The 23,766-nt window shown below is 38.3% G+C and overlaps 1 protein-coding gene across 2 annotated transcripts in view; it reads right to left on the bottom strand.

Moving 5' to 3' along the window:
• Positions 1-231: 231 nt before the first annotated feature.
• LOC123879234 (unconventional myosin-Va) overlaps positions 232-23,766 on the bottom strand; it is a 52,287-nt gene continuing 28,752 nt past the window's right edge. The window contains exons 22-40 of one of the 2 annotated variants that reach the window (XM_045926850.1): positions 23,098-23,224; positions 22,321-22,396; positions 21,974-22,072; positions 21,458-21,566; positions 20,257-20,397; positions 19,610-19,689; positions 16,433-16,462; positions 15,214-15,323; positions 14,237-14,344; positions 7,719-7,818; positions 7,172-7,283; positions 6,252-6,386; positions 5,627-5,831; positions 4,888-5,033; positions 4,106-4,323; positions 3,310-3,459; positions 2,244-2,375; positions 1,595-1,711; positions 232-577 (exon numbers count right to left, since the gene is read on the bottom strand). In XM_045926850.1, the coding sequence (XP_045782806.1) occupies positions 449-577; positions 1,595-1,711; positions 2,244-2,375; positions 3,310-3,459; positions 4,106-4,323; positions 4,888-5,033; positions 5,627-5,831; positions 6,252-6,386; positions 7,172-7,283; positions 7,719-7,818; positions 14,237-14,344; positions 15,214-15,323; positions 16,433-16,462; positions 19,610-19,689; positions 20,257-20,397; positions 21,458-21,566; positions 21,974-22,072; positions 22,321-22,396; positions 23,098-23,224 (2,324 nt within the window). In that variant the 3' untranslated portion in view covers positions 232-448. The remainder of the gene's footprint in view (positions 578-1,594; positions 1,712-2,243; positions 2,376-3,309; positions 3,460-4,105; positions 4,324-4,887; positions 5,034-5,626; positions 5,832-6,251; positions 6,387-7,171; positions 7,284-7,718; positions 7,819-14,236; positions 14,345-15,213; positions 15,324-16,432; positions 16,463-19,609; positions 19,690-20,256; positions 20,398-21,457; positions 21,567-21,973; positions 22,073-22,320; positions 22,397-23,097; positions 23,225-23,766) is intronic. The other variant, XM_045926852.1, reaches the window with a different exon arrangement.

Below are 23,766 nucleotides of genomic sequence, written 5' to 3' on the forward strand. Positions count from 1 at the left end.
TACATTTTAATTGTTTCTATACAGTGAACATCATCTAGAAAACTCCAGAACGAATGTTTTTGGAATGTACATATCTTATTTTTATACAATATGTTTAAATAAGAATGTAACATCTAAAGAAAATATATATTTTTTAATGTAACTAAACTAAGATTTCTCCAGTTTTTTGTATTTCTTAATCACAAATACCTTCCAGTAAATTCCAAAACATAGGTATTTTCTTTTTTAGTAATCATCAAACATTATTTAAATCTCTCGTAAATTAATAGTAGTTATATAACACTTTCTAGAAGACTCGAAAGGAACTTCAAGAATCTACCACCATTCATAATTTTTTTTTTTAAATAAATCTTCTTATTCGTGAATGAACTTCATTTTTACACTCTTTTATCTACCATCTAGAAGGCTCCAGAAGGAAAGTTATCTTCTTGTATCAATTTTCATCGTCTTACACCTTGGTCAAAAGGCCTTCTAGCTCCAACACTTCGGGCACTTCTATGTCTTCTAGGCGAATGGGCGACGGGCAGAAGTCGAAATGTACTGCGTAAATCATTTTAGTGTCCATTAGAAGGTTGTGCTGAAAACAAAAACAGTCATTATTACTTTGAATAATTCAAAATCTTGTTCTTTATATCCAATCACACTAATATTATAAAGGAGAAAGTTTGTATGTGTGTGTATGTATGTTTGTTACTCCTTCACGCAAAAACTACTGGACGGATTGGGCTGAAATTTAGAATGGAGATAGATTATACCCTGGATTAGCACATAGGCTACTTTTTATCCCGGAAAATCAAAGAGTTCCCACGGGAATTTTAAAAAAGCCTACATCCACGCGAACGAAGTCGCGGGTATCAGCTAGTGACAAATAAGCCATTGAATGCTATCTTATTAAACTCATAAACTTATTATAACAATTTATAAATAACATGTAACTTTATATATTCAATCAACTAATATTGTTACATTGTTATATAACATGAGTCAAAACTAAAAACAAGTTATATAACCATAAAATAAGTCATGTTATATTATAGTCTGTACGCAGCGTTACATAGGATCTCGTAATATTATTACGGTATTCATTCCGTTTTATCATATTGGGAAGTATCTTATTAGGAATCTATGATCTTATTAGGAACTATTTTATGCTTGCAACTTCGCCCACGTGGACTACACAAATTTTAAATCCCTATTTACCCCCTTAGGGGTTGAATTTTCAAAAATCCTTTCTTAGCGGATGTCTACGTCATAATAGCTATCTGCAGCCAGATCCGTCCAGTAGTTTGAGCTGTGCGTTGATAGATCAGTCAGTTTTTCCTTTTATATATTTAGATGAAATACCTCATCACACTAATATTATAAAGGCGAAAGTTTGTGTGTATGTGTGTGTGTATGTTTGTTACTCCTTCACGCAAAAACTACTGGAAGGATTTGGCTGAAATTAGAGAATTGGCGGAGATAGATAATATCCTAGACTAGCACACAGGTTATTTTTTATCCCGGAAAATCAAAGAGTTCCCGCGGGATTTCGAAAAACCTAAATCCACGCGGACGAAGTCGCGGGCATCGGCTAGTTTGAGCTAAATCTTACCGGTTTCTTGTTGGCGTCGGGGCCGTCTCGCTCCTGCATCAGCTTTTGTATCTCGTGGATGAACTCCTTCGTCACTTTCACTTCGTAGTCCTCCGCTGGGGTGTACATGTTGAGGATCTGCAATAATAAATAGTAGATTGTACAACAAGGGTATAAAACAAGCCATTATTGGCGATGGCAGATATTTAAGTTGAGGATAAAATGAGTTTTACGACCAAGTTATATACTGCTTTTCAATTCGATTGCGAGGAAATGAAACAATGATACAGGACCATGACCTGTAGTTGAGCTCATTCTCATACTTCACCTCTTCTGGTCATTACATATGAATGGATCTTTATCACCCGAAACAATATTTCATGAAAAAAATCAAAAAAAACAGACTGACAAAATTTCGAAAAATTTACAATTAGACTAACCTCATAGCCTCAATAGCTCAACAGGCTGAGGAGCCGAAATTCAAATTTTAAAAGGTCGGCGGTTCAAACCCCACCCGTTGCACTATTGTCGTACCTACTCCTAACACAGCTTTGCGCTTAGTTGGAGGGGAAAGGGGAATATTAGTCATGATTAACATGGCTAATATTCTTTTTTTTAAAAAAAACCTCGTATTGGAAGTAAAATTCCTACTTCTACTTCGTGACCTTACCTTACAAACTTGCATAGCGGACAGGTCGGCGCACATTTCCACCGTACTCCTAACGTCCGCCATGGATTTCCTGGCTTGCAACAGTTGCACTGCTTGCGTTATAGGTTTTAGTACGCTGAGGATTTCTTCCATCTGAAAACAAAAATAACTTTGGATTGAAGCAGGCCTGACTTTGCGGAATTCCATGATTTACACGAAGGAGCTTCCTTATGGCTCCAAACTCCACGAATCATCTTCAGTTTATGCTGCGCAACTGTGAGAAATGTTCCGCCCAGAAATATTCGTGAATCGAAATCTTTGCCCATAGTTAAAAATCGCCTTAAAGAATTATATTTATCTATGCCATAAAAATGAATTGATCCAGATCTCCAAATAGATATATATCTGATCTATAACCCTTTGGCCCAGCAGCTCAGATCCTTACGTAGTTGCGAACGAGGGTCGATGTTTTTTTTTAATATAATCAAGGAAGGAACAAACAAGCAGACAGGTCACCTGATGTTAAGTGGTTAGCGTCGTGAACATTTGCAGCACCAGAGGAACCAACAATGCGTTGCAGGCTTTCCAAGATTTTTTTATCTGCCCCTTGAATAACCTTATGTAAGTATATACCCCATGTAAGAATGGTTTGAACTTACGTTCTTCTGGCCATATTCAGCCAAATGCTCCTTGATCCAGGTCTCCAGGTGGGATATATTGTATCGGATTTGCAGGCCCTTAGCCAGCAGCACAGATCCTTATGCAGGAACAGAAGATGAGAAGATCTACTATTTGCTTGCACTTACGTTCTTCTGGCCATATTCGGCCAAATGTTCCTTGATCCAGGTCTCCAGGTGGGATATATTGTATCTGATCTGCAGGCCCTTGCATAGATCCGTACGCATGATCAGAAGAGTAGATCTAGTATTTGCTTGCACTTACGTTCTTCTGGCCGTATTCAGCCAAATGCTCCTTGATCCAGGTCTCCAGGTGGGATATATTGTATCTGATCTGCAGGCCCTTAGCCCAGCAGCACAGATCCTTACGCATGATCAGAAGAGTAGATCTAGTATTTGCTTGCACTTACGTTCTTTTGGCCATATTCAGCCAAATGCTCCTTGATCCAGGTCTCCAGGTGGGATATATTGTATCGGATCTGCAGTCCCTTGGCCCAGCAGCACAGATCCTTGCGCAGGAGTAGCTGGTTGAGACTGTAAGCGCAGATATAGTAGAATAGCTGAAATAAAAAAATATTAAAGATTAAATGGTTATTGGACTTGAATAATTAGGTTTATTTGACAACTTCCTTACTTTAAACCTCAGTTTTGGATCTGTTTAAATATAGTAACTCTCAGCGCTGACTTTTAGACTTTTACACTTGCATTACCTGGTATATTTTAGCCCTTATTTTAGCCTAAAAGCTGGATTTATTCATATATAAAAAAAAAACTGGCCAAGTACGAGTCAGACTCGCACACCGAGGGTTCCGTACTCGGGTATTTTTACCGAAATTTTACACGATAAATCAAAAACTATTGCGCATAAAAATAAACGAAAATCCGTTTAAGAATATACAGGTAAAGCCCTTTCATATGATACCCCACTCGGTATAGTTATCTTACTTTGAATATTGAAACACATTTTATTTTTTTTAATTATGTAACCACAAAAATTGACGGTTTTCGGATTTTTTCCTTTACTTCTGCTATAAGTTCTACCTACCTGGTAAATTTTATGATTCTAAGTCAACGGGAAGTACCCTATAAGTTTTCTGACAGACGGACAGACAACAAAGTGATCCTATAAGGGTTCCTTTTTTCTTTTTGAGGTATGGAACGCTAAATCACATACACACATATTTCTGACCCATCTGGGCCCATTACCTGTTTAAAGATGGTCACTCGGAGCGAAGTATCAACAGCGTGGACTTTCAGGTGTTCATGCGTGGTAGCCAACTCATGTTTCAGTCTAGCTGGGCCTGCGGAGGGGGGAGAGGGGGCGGCGGCTTTGGCTGGGCCCAATAGTCCACTGATCTCTTCGTATTCTAGTATGGCTGGGAAGATTAGACGCTCCAAGTGACGCTCGAGCAGGGTTATTAGACCTGGAATGTAAAGGGTAGGTGATGTTGAAAGGCAAGTGTATAGTCTAAATAGTCTGTCAATAGTCGGCTCAATACCTCTCAATAGTCTACACCAATTATGGTATTAGTTTGAGCATAGGCTATCTAGTGTGCCAACAGTCTGTCAATATACTGTCCATAGTCAGTCAAGAATCTGCCTATAGTTAATAATAATAAATAATAATCCGTCTAAGTTCTTACCATGGTTTGTCAATAGTCTTACAAGTTTGTCAATAGTCTACCCAAAGCCTGTCAACAGTGTGGCCATAGTCTGCCAATAGTCCGTCAAGCCTATCAATAGTCCGCCTATAAAATATGATCATACCTTTATAAATGACAGGTCGAATATCCGTAAACTTTATTGCTACTGTCGCGGGGTGTTACTTTTTCTGTATTTCCACAATAAGTAGCCTATCAATAGTTTACCTAGAGTCTAGATCAATATTCTGCCAACAATCTATCAATAGTCCACCAATAGTCCACCAATAGTCCACCAATAGTCCACCAACATTCCGTCAATAGTCCGCCTATAAAATATGATCATACCTTGATAAATTCCTATGGCGACGTCAGACAACACCTGTCGGTACTCTGACAGGTCGAATATCCGTAAGCTCTGTTGGTTCTGTCGCGGGGTATTACTTTCTTGGTACATCGCGTCACCGCTGTATTGCCGGAGATTGTTCAATAGTCTGTGGAAGAAAATGTGGGCTATAAATATTTCATCTGGCTGTAAATTACAATAGTCTTGGGTAGAAAATATGGACTATAAATATTTCATCTGGCTTATAGCAAGTTTTTTCCTGTAATTTTCAAGTCTTGGAAAGAAAAGTTGACTATTTAGATTTCACCTTGCTGTAAATATTTGAGTCTGTAGAAGAAAAAAGTCCACGGAGTAGAAGAGTTATAAGTATTTTTTAAGAAGGAAAGGCTTACACAAGTATAAGAACAACTTTGTTGTTATTAATATAACGAAAATATTTAATTTATAGGGTCCGCTCATTTTTTGGGCAAAGGATCAGCTTTGCTGTCCAGCGCGGAAAATATGTAATAATAAGTAGATAATAATTAGAAAATAAAGAGCGCCGCGAGCAACGTATGCCCCTTGCGCGACGAGCGCTGTTTAGCGTCCTCAAGACCCTGGCGACCCCAAGACCCTGGCGTCCGCTAAGACCCTGGCGTGCCCTAAGACCCTGGCGTGCTCTAAGACCCTGGCGTTCCCTAAGACCCTGGTGTTCCCCTAGACCCTGCACGCCCACCAAAAGCCGGCACTATCTACACTTACCGGAGAATGTTAGAGAGCCACATGGTGTTGTACTCCACGCTCTCGGCGCGTCGCCGGAGCGTCTTCCTCACAGCCATGCGTATGGCGCGGATGAGGCCGTGCATCTTGGGCTCGTCGTCCACGTGGTCCGTGTGTAGTATCATCATGAACAAGATGTATGCTGGTAACCCTGGCAACAGGTTTACTGCCACGCGGGGCTTCAGATCTGGAAATAAGGAGGACCGAATAGGTTTGCTGCTTGGGTCAAAAACAAATTATTTCTTCGTGATTATTGAATAGTCTTCCAAAATTCGTAAAATCTACGCCCTTTGTTAGTTTTAAGCTAAAAAAAAAACACTACTGGCCTACAGAAGAACCAAGGTCACTGACATAGACCAAACTATTAGCAAGCTGAAGTGGCAGTGGGCAGGCTATGCCTGTCGTAGAGGCGATGGCTGTTAGAGCCGGAAAGTCCTTGAGTGGAGACCGCGTATAAGCAAGCGTAGTGAGACGCTCTCCAGCACGATATAAAGCGGCTGGCGGGAAGTGGCTGGATGAGGCAGGCTGAGGACTGGGTGTGGTGGCGCTCTTTAGGGAAGGCCTATGTCCAACAGTGGACGTCCACAGGCGGATGATGATGACTGACCTAAAATAAGTTTCTTGATAATAGTCCCCTCGTCCTGCAGCTTGTATTCAAACATGCCGAGGTATTCGCGTTCCTTTTTACGCATTACTGGCTTCACTTCGAGTGGCGTCGGCGTGTTTTGAACTATCGCTGAATCTGAAAGAAAATACAAATATTCAATTCAAAATATTTTTATTCAATTAGACTTTTACAAGTTCTTTCAATCGTCAAAAGCATCTACCACTGGTTCGAAATGCCTTTTCTACCGAGAAGAACCAGCAAGAAACTCGGCGGTTGCTCTTTTCAAAGATTTGATATACAATATTATGCCATGTATAAAAGCAATTGAAGTCCCGCGCATTGCTGGAGCGATAATATGGAATATGCTTGTATACAGCGTGAAATTTTAACGATTGTTTTTGAATAATTTTGTCTTTGTTTTTTTTAAATAAAACTCGCTTATTCATGCTTCTTCGTCCGCGTGGACTACGCAAACTTCTAACCCATGATATTTTACCCCTTCAGAGGTTGAATTTTGAAAAATCCTTTCTTAGCGGATGTCTACGTCATAATAGCTATCTGCATGCCCAGACCGATCCGTCCAGTAGTTTGAGCTGTGCGTTGATAGATCAGTCAATCAGCTTCACCTTTTTTTTTCTCTCTCGTCTGGCTTTACAAAGATTAGCCAATGTTAAGTTTGTAATTACTTACAAGTTAGGGAACTATATAAGAATGGACTTCGTCCGTTCCGGCGCTCGCCGACACACACGCGGCACCCCTTTAGAGCGCTTCCCAGTCAGTTCCACCACCAAAAACACCAGTAAAACACAAAACCCGGCCACTTTAAAAAAAACACTCCAAAAAGGCAGAGCACGCGCGCCAACAAACGCCAACACAGACGAAGTCCGCTTTACCAAAATGTATTTAGAAAAAATATGTACCATCCAAGATATCCTCAACTTGTTCAACGCCAGCTTCCTTCAGTTTCTGCAGCAACAATCTGATCTGGTTCTTGTATCTTCGGCAGCTCTCCGAAAGTTTGTCTACGCGCTCCTGTAAAAAAACCGGACAAATACGAGTCAGACTCGCGCACCAAGGGTCCCGTACTTGGTTATTTTTCTGACATTTTCCACTATAAATCACAAAATACCCTTTCATATGATATCCCACTTGGTATAGTTATCTTACTTTTAAAATTGAAAATACTAATTGATTGATAAAAATATGAATTGTAATAAACATGAACACATTTAAACTTTATTTTTTTGTGAAGTAACCACAAATTCACAGTTTTCGAATTTTGCTCTTTACTTGTGCTATAAGACCTACCTATCTGCCAAATTTCATGATTCTAGGTCAACGGGAAGTACTTGACAGACACGGCAGCCGGACAGACTACAGACAGACAGACAACAAAATGATCCTAAAAGGGTTCTTTTTTCCTTTTGAGGTACGGAACCCTAAAAAGGAGGGTGGAATGAACATTACCTGTAACGCTAGTATTTCTGAGGTCAGGCGAACGATCTCGTTCTGTGCGAATTCTTGACCCTTGGTCCGAGGTTCCTGATTGAGGTCATTACTCAGCATCCTAGAACACACAATTTATATTTTGTTATTCTATTCTATTCTACGGAATACTACTTACTTTCCTTCGACAATGTTGATGATTTTGATGCACACAATCTCTAAAATTGATAGCATGATTGATTACGGCAACATGGTTACGATAACCTGTTGATGATTACGATAGCCAACTTGAGGTTATACTATCACAGTTGATGATAGTTGACGATTACTATGGCACAGTTGATGACTACGATAGCATAGTTGGTGGTTACTGCCACATAGTTGATAGTTACACTAGCACAGTCGATGACTACATAGCAAAGGTGATGGTTATGGCAGCATGGTTGATGGTTACACTAGCACAGTCGATGACTACGATAGCATAGTTGATGGTTAAGGCAGCATGGTTGATTATTACACTAGCACAGTCGATGACTACGATAGCATAGTTGATGGTTAAGGCAGCATAGTTGATGGTTACACTAGCACAGTCGATGACTACGATAGCATAGTTGATGGTTAAGGCAGCATGGTTGATGGTTACACTAGCACAGTCGATGACTACGATAGCATAATTGCTGGTTAAGGCCGCCTGATTGATGGTTACACTAGCACAGTCGATGACTACAATAGCATAGTTGATGGTTAAGGCAGCATGGTTGATGGTTACACTAGCACAGTCGATGACTACGATAGCATAGTTGATGGTTAAGGCAGCATGGTTGATGATTACACTAGCACAGTCGATGACTACGATAGCATAGTTGATGGTTAAGGCAGCATGGTTGATGGTTACACTAGCACAGTCGATGACTACGATAGCATATTTGATGGTTAAGGCAGCATAGTTGATGGTTACACTAGCACAGTCGATGACTACGATAGCATAGTTGATGGTTAAGGCAGCATAGTTGATGGTTACACTAGCACAGTCGATGACTACGATAGCATAGTTGATGGTTAAGGCAGCATGGTTGATGGTTACACTAGCACAGTCGATGACTACGATAGAATAATTGCTGGTTAAGGCCGCCTGATTTTTTTTTTTTTTTTTTTTTTAATCTTTATTTTACGAGATTATTCGCTGGGCGAATATGCCTCTCTATATAGCTCTAATATATGAAAGAAGGAATAGGACTGGCATCGAGAGAAAAGACAGAAGTAATTATTGTTGTCTTTTCTCGATGCCAGTCCTAACCAACCGTAACAATTGCATGGCCTCCGCCGAGAGCGGGTAGGCCAACGCAGTATTAATAAAGCCGACAGAATTGGTGGCGGTATATCTAAAAAGTCTTCTTCTATGTTCCTCATTTCGGGCACATTCCATTGAAATATGGACAACATCTTCTGGTATATTGCAAACACTACAATTAGGCGAGTTAACTTTTTTCATAAGATATGCAAATTTATTCAATGGAATGTGCCCCGAACGAAGACGCATCATGAGAGTCATATCCTGTCTATTTAAGGAACTATTGTCAATCCACGACAAAGTAGGTGGCTGTGGCTGGATAGTTTTATACCATATACCCTTCTCCTTTGATCTTTCATCGAAATACTCTTTCCAAGATTCATGACTGGTCTTCTTAATTAGATAAATGCAGTCAGAATAAAAAGGGAGCAAAGACACATCAATTCCTTCGCTACATGCTTCTTTCGCGAGTCGGTCAGCCATTTCATTGCCAGCAATTCCTACATGTGATGGAACCCATTGCAAGACTATAGATTTTGATCTTGAATTAAGCTGCAATAATGAATTTATAATATTGTAGGCTGTCGGTGTTCCTCGAAATGTCGAAGTACACCGAGCCAGATGCTGTAACGAACTTTTCGAATCTGTGAAGATTACAATGTTATTGTTGGGTATTGTTTCTGCGTACGATAAAGCTTCACCTATTGCGAAAAGTTCTACATTCATTATTGATATTTTAGCATTAATTTTAAATTTAAATCCATATCCTAATTGTTGGTCAAAAACAGCAGCACCCAGATCATTCTCATCTTTAGACCCATCTGTAAAAATTTTGTAGTATGTCTCATAATCCTTCATCACCTCCGTACAGATTGCTTTTAATTCTAATACGTTGTACTGTCGCTTAGCTTTAGATACTAATTTCATAAATTTAATGTTGTTAGAAAGATCTATGTTTGAAATCCACGTGTCGAAAGAGAACATTTCCAAATGCCGTGTTGAATGTAATGGTATGTCTTTTAAATCGGCGTAAAGCAGGACAAGCAAGGGCTTTTTCTTTTGTTGCCAGAATCGACTATGAATATGGGACACATTGAATTCCTCCAATAGTGGTATAATACGGTTATCTTGAAATGACTTGATTTTTAATAAATATTTTCCAGCTAAATAGTATCTACGGATGTGTAGTGGTTGGAGACAAAGTTCGGATTCCATCACATGTATAGGAGTTGTTTTGATAAACCCACCTATCACTCTCATAGCTTGGTTCTGGACTTTATCGAGTTTATATAAGTGCGACTTACAACTATTATCATATAGGATGCTACCGTAGTCTAGTCTACTTCGAATTATAGACAAATATAACCGTCTGAGAAGTTTGGGATGTATGCCCCAGCCAGAACCAGATAAAACTTTAAAGACATTAAGGAATTTTAAGACTTTTTGATTTGTCTCATTGATGTGCTTCCCCCATCGCAAAGAACGATCCAGCCACAGCCCAAGGTATTTGATACTGCCCACCAAAGGTAAGTTGGTATTATTAATTTTAAGGATAATATTATTAGGAACATTTCGACTTCTAGTAAATAAACATATCTTGCTCTTGAACGGAGAAATATCTAAACCTAACTCATCCAATAACATAGCCACAGAATCTAGCGCAGGTTGTAATTCTAACACAGCTTTGTTACTATCTTTACAAGTCACGCTCAAAGCAAAGTCGTCTGCATATTGGGATATGAAAATTCGGTCGTTAAAATTCTTACAAATGTTTATTGTCGCTACGTTAAACAGAAGTGGAGAAAGAGGATCTCCTTGAGCTAGACCTCGACCTGTATTGCGACAAACTACTGACTTATCTGCAAGAATGTTAAGACGTCTTTCTCTTAAAAAGTTCCACAAATATGTACAGATTTTTGAACCTGCTCCGAGGTTATCTAAAATAGACAATAGGGCATTAATGTCGATGTTGTTGTAGGCATTGTTGATATCAATAAAACAACCTAGTGTGACAAGACCATTAGAGAAACCTGTTTGAATTTTCGTTACCAAATGTGACAGTCCGTCTAAACAAGATCGACACTTCCTGAAGCCTATCATATTTTGTGACAACATATCATTCTTTTCCAAATACCATTCCAGGCGCTTGTTTATAATTGAATGAAAGATTTTGCATAGACATGATATGAGGGCAATAGGTCGGAGGGACGGAGAAGAGTTGGGAACACGACCAGGTTTAGGGATCGGGCAGATGCGGATGTCTCTCCACTGGATAGGAACAAAACCCTTCGCTAGAAATGAATTGTATAGAGAAACTAAAAGGTTCTTACCATTTTTAGGCATTTTTTTGATCATGGAGAACGATATGTCATCACATCCTGGTGCCGTATCAGAAAGCTTTATACACTGCTCCATCTCATGTAAAGATATTGGCGATTCTAACTGTGAATTACAAGAGTTGAATTCTGGCTGTTTAGCGATTACATAATCTGGACATAAATCACGTAATAAATTATATGAGCGATTTTTATCCACATGCAGTTTTTCAGCTTTGCGCCCCTTCATCCATTTCATACGCATCCACATTTCACTAGTAGACGTAACTTCATTTAACGATGAACAAAACTTTTGCCATCCTTCACTTTTAGCAATTCGGCTAACTCTTTGCGCTTCACTTATTTTTCCTTGAAGAATAGACAAATTGTCCGGAGTGGGATTGCGTCTGAAGACTCCTAGTGCCAAGCGACGTTCAGCTACAGCCTTCGATAATCTGGCATTCCAATAAGGTCTCGGTATAAATTTGGAGCACGGGTCTTGGCTGATTTTGATAAAAGGGATAAACTCATCTGCGGCTTTATTTAACTCGCCAACAAATGCATTGTATGACTCTTGTAGATCCTCAGACAGTGTATAGCTCGAAAATTTTTCTTCTAGAGTTTTATGGTATGAATCCCAATCAGCTTTCTTCAAATTCCTTTTTCTGATAAACGACGTTTGGTGATTTGCACTAGTCGATATCTTTATTATAAAATGGTCGCTCCCTAACGTTTCATTTAAAGTGGTCCAATCATAATCAATTGCCACGTCAGAAGACACAATGGTAATGTCGGGTGATGACTGCTGGAGTGTACCGTTGACTGACTTAATCCGAGTGGGCCGGCCATCATTTAATATAACAAAATTGGAGTTCAGTAAAGAGTCAAAGATTTGGTTACCTCTGGGATCTGTCTTGTAAGACCAACTGCAATGATGGCCATTGAAATCTCCTAATAACAATGTTTTTTTGGTGAACATAGAAAAAAGCTCATCCCAATCTTGTTGATCAGTAGTGACGGAGGGAGGACAATAGATCGAAACTATGCTATCCAAATATTCAGAATTTAGTATTTTGACGTGAATTAGTTCGCCTGATTGATGGTTACACTAGCACAGTCGATGACTACAATAGCATAGTTGATGGTTAAGGCAGCATGGTTGATGGTTACACTAGCACAGTCGATGACTACGATAGCATAGTTGATGGTTAAGGCAGCATGGTTGATGGTTACACTAGCACAGTCGACTACGATAGTATAGTTGATTGTTAAGGCAGCATGGTTGATGGTTACACTAGCACAGTCGATGACTACGATAGCATAGTTGATGGTTAAGGCAGCATGGTTGATGGTTACACTAGCACAGTCGATGACTACGATAGCATAGTTGATGGTTCAGACAGCATGGTTGATGGTTACACTAGCACAGTCGATGACTACGATAGCATAGTTGATGGTTCAGACAGCATGGTTGATGGTTACACTAGCACAGTCGATGACTACGATAGCATAGTTGATGGTTTCAGTCGCATGATTGATGGTTACACTAGCACAGTCGATGACTACGTAGCATAATTGCTGGTTAAGGCAGCATGGTTGATGGTTACACTAGCACAGTCGATGACTAAGATAGCATAGTTGATGGTTATGGCAGCATGGTTGATGGTTACACTAGCACAGTCGATGACTACGATAGCATAGTTGATGGTTTCGGCAGCATGGTTGATGGTTACACTAGCACAGACGATGACTACTTAGCATAGGTGTTGGTTAAAGCAGCATGGTTGACGGTTACACTAACACAGTCGATGACTACGATAGCACAGTTGATGGTTTCGGCAGCATGGTTGATGGTTACACTAGCACAGTTGATGACTACGATAGCATAATTGATGACTACGATAGCATAGTTGATGACTACGATAGCATAGTTGATGACTACGATAGCATAGTCGATGACTACGATAGTATAGTTGATGGTTGCGGCAGCATGGTTGATGGTTACACTAGCACAGTCGATGACTACGATGGCATTATTGATGGTTTCGGCCGCAGGATTGATGGTTATACTAGCAGTCGATGTTTACGATAGCATAATTGGTGGTTAAAGCAGCATGGTTGATGGTTACACTAGCACAGTCGATGACTACGATAGCATAATTGATGGTTAAGGCAGCATGGTTGATGGTTACACTAAGATAGTTGATGACTACGATAGCATAGTTGATGACTACGATAGCATAGTTGACGTTTGTGGCAGCATGGTTGATGGTTTTATTAGCACAGTCAGTAACGCTGACATGGTCGATGGTAGCACTAGTAGATGGTTAGAATTGCATAGCGGATGGTTTAACTGTCATAGTTGATAGTTGTGCTGCATGGTTTATGGTTGAGATTGAATGGTAACATGGTTGATAGATGGTTGATAGTTTAGAGAAGCCAATGGTTGCTCCTATCTTGATCTGTCTAAATGAAATTATCTACTAATTAGATTTTTATGACAATCACATTCAGTATTATTTTACAACAAAAAAAACTTAATTTACAAGGCAATTAATAAAGAAATGGGCCGTGCCTATAGCCTACATTATAGGTAATTTATAGATATTTGGGTATTCGGGCGGTGTTTCAGGATATTTGGGAACTTCACCCCCTCACGATTAAAAAACCCGATGGTTGTGCGTTGATAGATCAATCAGTCAGTCAATCAGTCAGTCAGTCAGTCAGTCAGTCAGTCAGTCAGTCAGTCAATATAGGATAGGAAATGTTTTATAAGTATAGAAGATAAATAGGAGTATTTACTTCTTACTTTTTTAAGACGCAATTACTTAATATATTTTTTTTACCTATTTCTACAATAAATATATACATAAGATTTTTTTTATAAAATAAACTTAATTCTAATTAAAATTAAATAGTAGTAAAATACATACTTCTGGTACTTCTCGTTCTCTTCTCTGAGCCGTTCTATCTCCTGCTTGGCTGCGGCGATGTGCTCGGAGTAGAACTTCTTCTCTTCTAGAAGTTCCTCTTGTAGTTGTCTGGGGAAACATACATTTTTTAGGGTTCCGTATCTCAAAAGGAAAAACGGAACCCTTATAGAATCACTTTGTTGTCCGTCTGTCTGTCTGTCAAGAAACCTACAGGGTACATAGTGACCTAGAAACATGAAATTTGGCAGGTAGGTAGGTTTTATAGCACATGTATGGGGAAAAATCCGCAAACCGTGAATTTGTGTTTACATCACCAAAAAAGAAATTTAAATGTGTTCATGAACAAATAAATTAGTATTTATTTTATTGTATTTATTGTATTTACAATATTCTTACAACTATTTACATTGTATTCTTAGCGCCCTGAAGTCTTGGCGACTTGTCTGGGCGCTGCACATTCCTCTAAAAATTAACTGTATGATATACGGGTGAGACTACACAGTACACTCAATACAATATTATGTCTGTATAAGATAATATATTATGCAAGGTAGGGTACCTACTCGGTTGCACAGCGCACGAACAGTAGGTAGGTATTTGTGGCGCTCGGCACCGAGGCGATGCTAGCCAACTCGTTACCGGACTTATTCATACTTTTCAACTTTCAAAGTAAGATCTATACCAAGTGGGGTATCAAGGAAGGGTTTTACCTGTACGTTCTAAAACAGATTTTTATTTATTTTTATGCACAATAGATTTGATTTATTCGCAAAATGTCGAAGTTTCAGAGTTATGGCATTTTAATTTTTAAAAAAACATCGCGAGGAAACCTGCATACCTGAGAGTTCGCCATAATGTTCTCAAAGGTGTGTGAAGTCTGCCAATTGCGCTTGGCCTGCCTTTTCCTTTTCAATTTCAGAGCAAACCTGTGCTCAATAGTGGGCCGGTGCGGCGATGGATTGAAATGATTCGAATACCTGTTAATTCCCTTCTGAGTTTGGTACGCTGAAGCCAATTCCCCATCTTCATTGATGATGTCCACGTCCGAACCGTAGTTGGATGTGGCCAGCGACTTCAGGTTCGATGTCTGTTTAGGGCAATTTTATAAATAATATAAAACAGCTCTTAATACAAGGTTATCTAACTATATCAATATGAATTCTTTAAGAAATTGCTGCTTTAACATTATGGAGACAGAGGTCAATTCTCTGTAAAATTTTGGAAACTTGCTTCGATTCGCTGCCAATGTGAATCAACCTTTACTCATACTCATACTTCTAATCGGTGTATATGCCATTTTGGCTTTGCCGATAGTATGATAAATAGTCACGGCCAAAGCCTTCCACCAGACTAAAATAAGCCAATTAAGAAATCATAAATTACTTTTACCGGGAATCGAACCCAGTACCTTCTATAGTGCGTTTCATCGGATAGTACCTATGGCGTTATGTTGGCTCCCCTGGTCGTTGGCACCATATTGGCATGAGAAGACGCAGATTTTGTTTATTTTCATTTGATTTTCATTTCATTCATTCAGGAAAATCAAATGAAAATAAACAAAATCTGCGTCTTCTTATGCAAATATCGTGCCAATGACTTGGACAGACAGGGGAGCAAACATAACGCCATAGGTTCTGTTCGATGAAACACAATATAATACGGCCACTGCGCCTAAGACATCGTTTTCAGGTTTTCTCCCCACTCACTGATTTTCAATTATAACCAGGGTAAAATGTCCTATTGACGACATTGTAGGAAAAAATCTACGCTTAAGCAAACACACGTAGATTTACACTTTTCTATCAATTTTGTGAAAAGTCTAGTACACAAAAGTGTCTGTACGTATGTTCTCTTCTAAACTCTTAAACTAAGCAAAATTAAAATATACAAAACATATATACCATGCAATGACGTAAATGGAAAGCATTGGGAGAAAAAAAGCAAAATAAATTAGTTTCACATAAAAATACACCAGTTTTATTGTTCTTTGGTATCAGTATAATTAAAAAATAGTTTGCGAAGGGCGAATGTCCAGACTAATTAACCACCTATGCTAAATGACATGAAATTAATGGCTATAATTTTCAGTGAAATAAAAAGTAAGCTGCTAATTCTGACACAGGAATACTTTTTGCTAATAATTTTGCAAAATAGGTTTATTCAAAGCTGACACATTTAGGGTTTACATTTACTCACAACGCTCTTCAACGCTTGGAACCACGGTTTCTGTGTAAAATTATAATTTTATTTTTAATTTATGTATTTAATAATCCATACTTAATATTATAAATGCGAAAGTGTGTCTGTCTGTCTGCTACCTTTTCACGGCCCAACAGTTTAACCGATTTTGACGGGTACAGATTTAGCTTATATCCCAGAGATTTTTATCCCGGAAAACCAAAGAGTTCCAACGGGATTCCTAAATACCCATTCGCTTAACACCCATTTGCATGAAATTTGGAACCGAGGTAGCTTGCGTTCCTGCAATTGACACAGGCAACTTTTTCTCCCGAAAAATCAAATAGTTCCCATGGGATCTTTAAAAACCGAAATCCACGCGGACGAAGTCGCGGGCATCTTCTAGTGCTACATAAAACAGTTAGAAGTAATTTTTTACCTATTGATCAGTTTCAAAATTGGTTGCTCATCAAAACATGAGTGTATTATGTATTTTGTTTCAATCAACAGCAAAATTATAAAGTAAAATAACACTAACAGTCAACAAGGTAGGTAAAACTTATAATAAGGCACGTTTGAACTTATATTGTTTGTAGTGCGTAAAATTGGGTGGTTTACCCTATTTATATACGCTTCGTTTATAACTATTTATGCACAAGTAAATATACTATACATAAAGTTGAAAACTAAAACCCGATTGCGATCGTCTTAAAACATTGAAATATTAGAGTTAAATTGTACTTTTATACCCATGAATTTAGAATTTTCTCCTCTTTCATTTGACACCCCACTCGATTCAATAACAAAAAAATATTTTTGGAGACCCCCACTTTTTTTTGATGTACCATCCGCTAGGTCAATTTTTTTCGTATAAAATATAGCCTATGTCACCCGGACCTTTACAACAAATCAATTAATACCTCATTCATCAAAATCGGCCCAGTAGTTTAGGCTTTATGGTGGAACACACAGAATCTGGATACAAACATACATACATAAATACATATATACATACCTACATAGACTGCTAAAATCACTACACTACACTCCTTTTGGCTTTGCCGCAGTCGGGTAAAAATATACAGTAAGCACGTCGCTTACGAGGTTTCTTCGATTTGTTTATCTTTTAAGCAAACAAAGAAAAACGGTCTATGGATATAATAAAAGTATAATTAGATGTTATACCTCGTTCTTACGATAAAATCCACTATTGGTCGGTTCCGGATAGTCTTTATATAGAGTCTTTATGAAAAAAGCATTAGGGAACGCCATTTTGCTATCCATGATTTACATTTCACTATACTTTTATGTTATTTTGTAGTAAACCCAAATTACACCACTGTCTTGATAATGTTTCAAAGCCACATTCACTTTTTAAAATTCTTGTTTTAAGAGGGGTCTCTCCGTCACTCACTTCATACAAACGTAGTTCCAATTTCATTTGAATATTAAGCAACCAAAGTCCATGAAATTTTGCAGACATATTCTAGAAACTAATATCTGTGTCTGTGGTGTTTTAGATTTTTCTAAAAATATGTAGTTTTAAAATTACAGGGGCTCAAAGATTTGTATATAAATTTTTAAGACTGTGTAACTTTGAAACTGAATATTTTAACAGAAATCTGGAAAACCACAGACAAAGATATTAGTTTCTAGAATATGTCTGCAAAATTTCATGGACTTTGGTTGCTTAATATTCAAATGAAATTGGAACTACGATTGTATGAAGCGAGTGACGGAGAGAGCCCTGTTAAAAATGCGTTATTACACCACTGCCAGGAAAAGTAATGTAATATTTTCAGTTTATATATGTGAGCTTCTTTATTCCAACATAACTTCTAAATGCCTTAACAGATTTGGATGCAATGTTTATTTTTGACTTGTTATTAAAATTTTGACCGCGACTTTCCTAACTTATGTAAAGTAAGTTTCGAAAATCTAAATAATTCTTTTTCGCCACAATTTTTTAACCAAAAGTTGGCTTCTTATAGCCACACATTACACAATAGCTTTTGTGCTCTTAAAGTGAAAAATGGCACAATATTTATTTCCACAACAAACAGGAAATGTAGGTCCATCAAAAGTAAGACTAGTGACAAACCAAGAATTTTTATCAAAACGATGTCACCATCATAGCTAAACTGGTATAACTCCAAAAATATAAATTTTTTTTTTAATTGTGAGATAGCCTTACGCTTGACGACAATTCTGCGTGAAAAAAAGCAATGATGAGGCCTAGGTTGGAATGCGCTTGCCTATAACTTACGGACGCCGGAAGGGCATTCTGCACCTTAGCTTGCTAAATATCTGCGTCAAAAATTGATAAAAACCGCTTTTATTTATTAGTTTTAAGATGTTTAGCGCCAAAACTATACATATTTTATCCCTATCTTTAAATGTAAATGTAGCTACCACTGAGATCCTTCGTTAAACATCGGTATATTTAAAAACGGGATTTTAATAGAAATGAACTTAGGCCACTTTTCTTGAGATAGTATGATATGTCTAAATAGATAGTCATATCAGTAACGTAAGATAAGCGGGACAAAACTGAGATACTTTTTATTCAAACAAACATGTTTTATCTATTTGCTGACCGTACTTATACTGTCAGTATACTGTTTACCTTGAAGATTACTATATTATTAAAAGCATCATATTTTTATTATTTAAAAATAAGGTAAGTAAACCAATAAATCATAAATATAGTATTTACAAAAAATAATATATTAGGTATGGCATGTCATAGACAATTATTTTTTGTGCCTATAGGAAGCACCAGAATTTCAATCTTGAGGATGGTTTTAAACTAACAAGTGTGTGGAATCCATTTGACATTCCAGTTAGGTCAAATTTTTTCATATAAAATGCAGCCTCGTCACCCGGACTTTTACAAGGAATGAATTGACACCTCATTCATCAAAGTCGACCCAGTAGTTTAGTCGCTACGGTGGAACACACAGTATCTGGATACAAACATACATAGACTGCTAAAATCATAACCCTTCCTTTTGGCTTTGACACAGTCGGGTAAAAATATATTTCGAGACATTTCACCGCGATTAAGCCTCATCGGGTGACAGAAGGGCTGGCTCATTTTTTGCGCAACGGATCAGTCTGGCTGTCAAAATATATCGTTAAATACGGAATAAGCTTAAAATCATTAGTTATCAACGTGCATGGAAGGGGTCTTACCTGGTGAGTGAGAACGCTCTTCAGTTGTATGCATTCGTCGCGTCGTCTGTCCAGCTCCTCTTGCATTTGATGCAGTTGATCTGAAATAAAAAAAAAATATAGTAACAATAAAAAGGCGTTATCTTGCTAACTTAATTTGCTATAATCCGCTAAACCAAATAAAACCACAATTGCATGCTGCACAATACCAAAGTATTAGGTATTGTGCAACATGCAGCATGCGATATGCAACTATGGGTCTTTGTAATTTGGTATTGTAAGTTCTACATCTCCTGTAGATGCTCCGGAGTCGGGGCGAAACGTGCGTCGAGTGGTTATGGGATTGGTGCGGTACTGCGTGGTGGTGGTGCGTATTGCTTGCTTGGTGGCTGGCTTTTCCTGCATGTTTATCAGTGGGAGGGCGGGCGGTGCATGTCGATTTGTTTGTTTTAGCGGATTACAGCAAATTAAGGTTTTGGTTCCTTGTAGAGTATTTTTTATCCCACTTGCTCGGAAATTGCCTCTTGATTTAAAAACATTTTGTGAATTTAAAAGAATGAGACGACAGTTGAGTCCTCGGGAAGTGGTCCTTCGCCTCGTCCTTCCAGTACGACTCGGCCGGCAATTACTTTATTTCAGGCCTTAAACAGTAATGTACTATTACATACCGATAATTTCTTTATTCAGATGGGCGGACTCAACATGGCGCAATCTCTCGATGTCTTCCAACAGTTTCTTATTCTCTATCTCTAGCTCTTCTACTTTGAAGCGATCCGAGTCTGGATTCGATGGCGGGGAAGTGAGGCGATCTAGAATTAAACAAATCTATACTAATAAATAAAATTGGAGTGTCTGTCTGTAATTTCGAAATAACTACCGCATATTAAGGTCATATGGTTATTTGAACGATACTATAACCGAATCACACGTTTTTAAAATTTTTGTCTGTCTGTCTGTCTGTCTGTCTGTCTGTCTGTCTGTTTGAAAAGGCTAATCTTTGGAACGGCTGAACCGATTTTGACGCGACTTTCACAGGCAAGTAGAGAATTGACCAGGGAGTAACATAGGCTACTTTTTTAACCGACTTTCAAAAAGGGAGTTGTGTTTTTCTACCTATGTACACCGAAATCTCCGAGATTTCTGAACCAATTTGCGTCATTTCTTTTTTAATCGATAGAGGAACTTTGCGACAGTGTTTTGTAAAAAATTTGGAGTCCAACTCCTCAATCCTGATGCTGCAGGGGATCTGACCAATCCACGCGGGCGAAGCTGCGGGCATCAGCTAGTCGTAAATAAATGTTTATCACACTAATATTATTTTAAAGGCGAAAGTTTATGTGTATGTATGTGTGATGTTTGTTACTCTATCACGTAAAACGGATTTGGCTGTAATTCGGAATGGAGATAGATTATAAACTGCATTAATACATATGCTACTTTTTATCCCGGAAAATCAAAGATTTCCTACGGGATTTTGAAAACCTAAATCGACGCGAAAGAAGTCGTCGGCGTCAAAAACTTTACTAAAATGTAGTTTCAGATAAAGTATATTGCTTGGATTTAAAATATTATTGCACCATTAATAGTTCCTAAAGCCCTTAATCAGGCGTTCAGGAACTATTGATGCTCGAGAACCATCAAGATGTTTGAACAATCGAAACAATCTTCTGACTCGAGTCCAGGCTGCCAGTGCCATCGGGCATTCGATTCTATTGACTCGATACAATCGAAACAATCGTAGAACATCTCAATGATTTTACGCAAGAGCGGGAGAATCGTCGACTCGATTGGAAAAATATCTCGATTGCGTTTCTCTCGATTATTGAAACATCTCGGAATCGCACATCACTAAAGATAAGTACTACTTACTCATAAGACGATCTTCCAGATCGGCAGCTCTTTTGGCGGTGCGTGACAGCTCGCTCTGAAGCACCGATATTCTGTTGCGCATGCGCAGCACCAGGCCTGCGTCCGCCATCTTTGGAAAACATAACACTCATAAGAAAAAAAAAGTTGGCACCACATAACGTTCACGTACACGTTTGAGTACAATTTTTTTTAATTTTTTTAATTAAATTACATTGGAAACCTTTACCTTTAATTTGTCATTAACGCACCAAGCTTAACTTTTTTTATATTAAAAAAAATGTTCGGTTTTTTGTCATTTATTAAGGCTAATATTAACATAAAAAGTATAGTTTGCGACAAGTTGACATGACAAATTTTAAGTTTTCCTTTTTTTTGTAACCTGTCATTTGTGTTTTACGGTGCAATACATACATACATATAAACGGGGTATGAGGTGAGTCGTAGAAGGGGAGGGGGGGGGGGGAGGCACACACCCCGATCGCCATGTCGACCTGTCGTGAACTATGTACATCTTACCGGCATATGTCCATTCTGTGAGCTGGTAGTAGACCAGTTGACTGCTTCGAGCGCGGGTCTTGAAGACTCCGTAGACCGAACTGAACCGTAGCCGAAATCCTACCAATAAAAACGTTTCAGTGTGACATAATGTACGTAGCGGATAATATTGATAATATTAGTTATTATTGATATACCTACGTAGTATGATTTTGTACTATCAATATTTTGAACCCCTCCACATACATTAATTGCTTTAAAAAAAAATGGTAGAGGATATGTTAACAAAACTCAAGGAGAAATGTGGAATGTCGAAGTAGCGGCCAAAATGTTTTAATGATTGAATTCTTTAAAAAAAAGAAACTTACATCTTCGACGGTAGTCTCTTGCTGTGAGTTGTTGCTCGCGTCTGACAAAGATCTTCTGTGTTCCTTGGAAGGCGCCCTGAAAATTATAATAATAATAACGTTTATTTGCAAAAAAAGAGATATACAAGGTATGCATGGACCCCTAACTCCCAAAAAAGTATAGACTGTGTTATGGGAGTTAGTGCCTTCCCTGTTGCATTTGCTCTAATTAAACTTAAAGTAAGGTACGAATAAGTAAAAGTAAAGAAATTAAAATTAAGTTAATATAAATGAATAAAAGTATTTGTGTAGTATGGTGTGGTGGTGATGTGGTGTAGTAAAATACACAAATTTTATTAGGTATGGAAGTGTCTAGAAGGCTACAAGGTTCGATCATTAAAAAAATCAGTCAAGGTATTCAATAAATTAATTTTTGAATTAATAATTACACACAGTTTAATTATTCTACAGTTCTGAATCTCAAAAGGAAATACAGAACCCTTATAGGATCACTTTTTGTCTGTCTGTCGGTTTAGGCATACCACCGACACTATACAAGCGAACTGATTTAATTACATATAACTACTACCGGAACACCGGTTTGTCCGCACACGATTTGTGTGATGGGAACCAATCGAGCGGGACAAGGACATACGTGTACAACATTTACCAGCAAGAATTTATACTACCAACCAGGCTTTCCTGGTTTAAAATTAGATAGGAAGAAAGCATAAGAGAAGAGGAGAGGAGAGGAGAGAAGAGAAGAGAAGAGAAGAGAGAAGAAGAGAAGTACAATACCTGTGCATATTGTCCAGTCTCTCCTGCAGGTCGTATTGAGAGGACAGCAGTTTCTGTCTGCTTTGTCTCTCGTGCTCTAATTCTTGACATAGCGCTTTTTTCTCCGCCTCGTGGACTTTGTCGAGTTCTGGAACAAATATTTAACCCATACTATAATATTATAAATGCAAAACTGTGTGAGTTTGTCTGTCTGTCTGTCTGCTACGTTTTCAGGGCTCTATTTTAAATTGACATCTATATTAAAACAAATAAAATAAAAAAATTAAGAAATAAAATGAACTAAATTAAATCTAAAACCTCATCGCGACCACCGCAGCGAGGCATTGTACCCAAGATGCTGGCAGCATTACCCCTTTGAATGGCCAAACTAATTCTTTGCCCAAGGTAGCTGCCAGCTCTCGGGTCCCCGGTTGACTCGATAACCCTTTCGAAATTTCCTCAAAAAGAGCTCGAGCCCCCGGTCCCCACGGCCCCAAGGTCCCAAAAGGCACAAATATGAAGCTCCCATCGAGGTTTTTATATCCCATACATAATTCTTGTTTCTAACCTTTCCAAAACTGGGCCTTTGACTCAAACTCTTTCGACCATAACTCATACTTCCTCTTGTCCGACAATGTAGGCTCGTCGGCTTTTGTCATTGCTATATCGGGTGGCATCACCATGTTTTGA

Source organism: Maniola jurtina, chromosome 27 (assembly GCF_905333055.1).
Source record: "Maniola jurtina chromosome 27, ilManJurt1.1, whole genome shotgun sequence".
NCBI classification, from domain to species: domain Eukaryota; kingdom Metazoa; phylum Arthropoda; class Insecta; order Lepidoptera; family Nymphalidae; genus Maniola; species Maniola jurtina.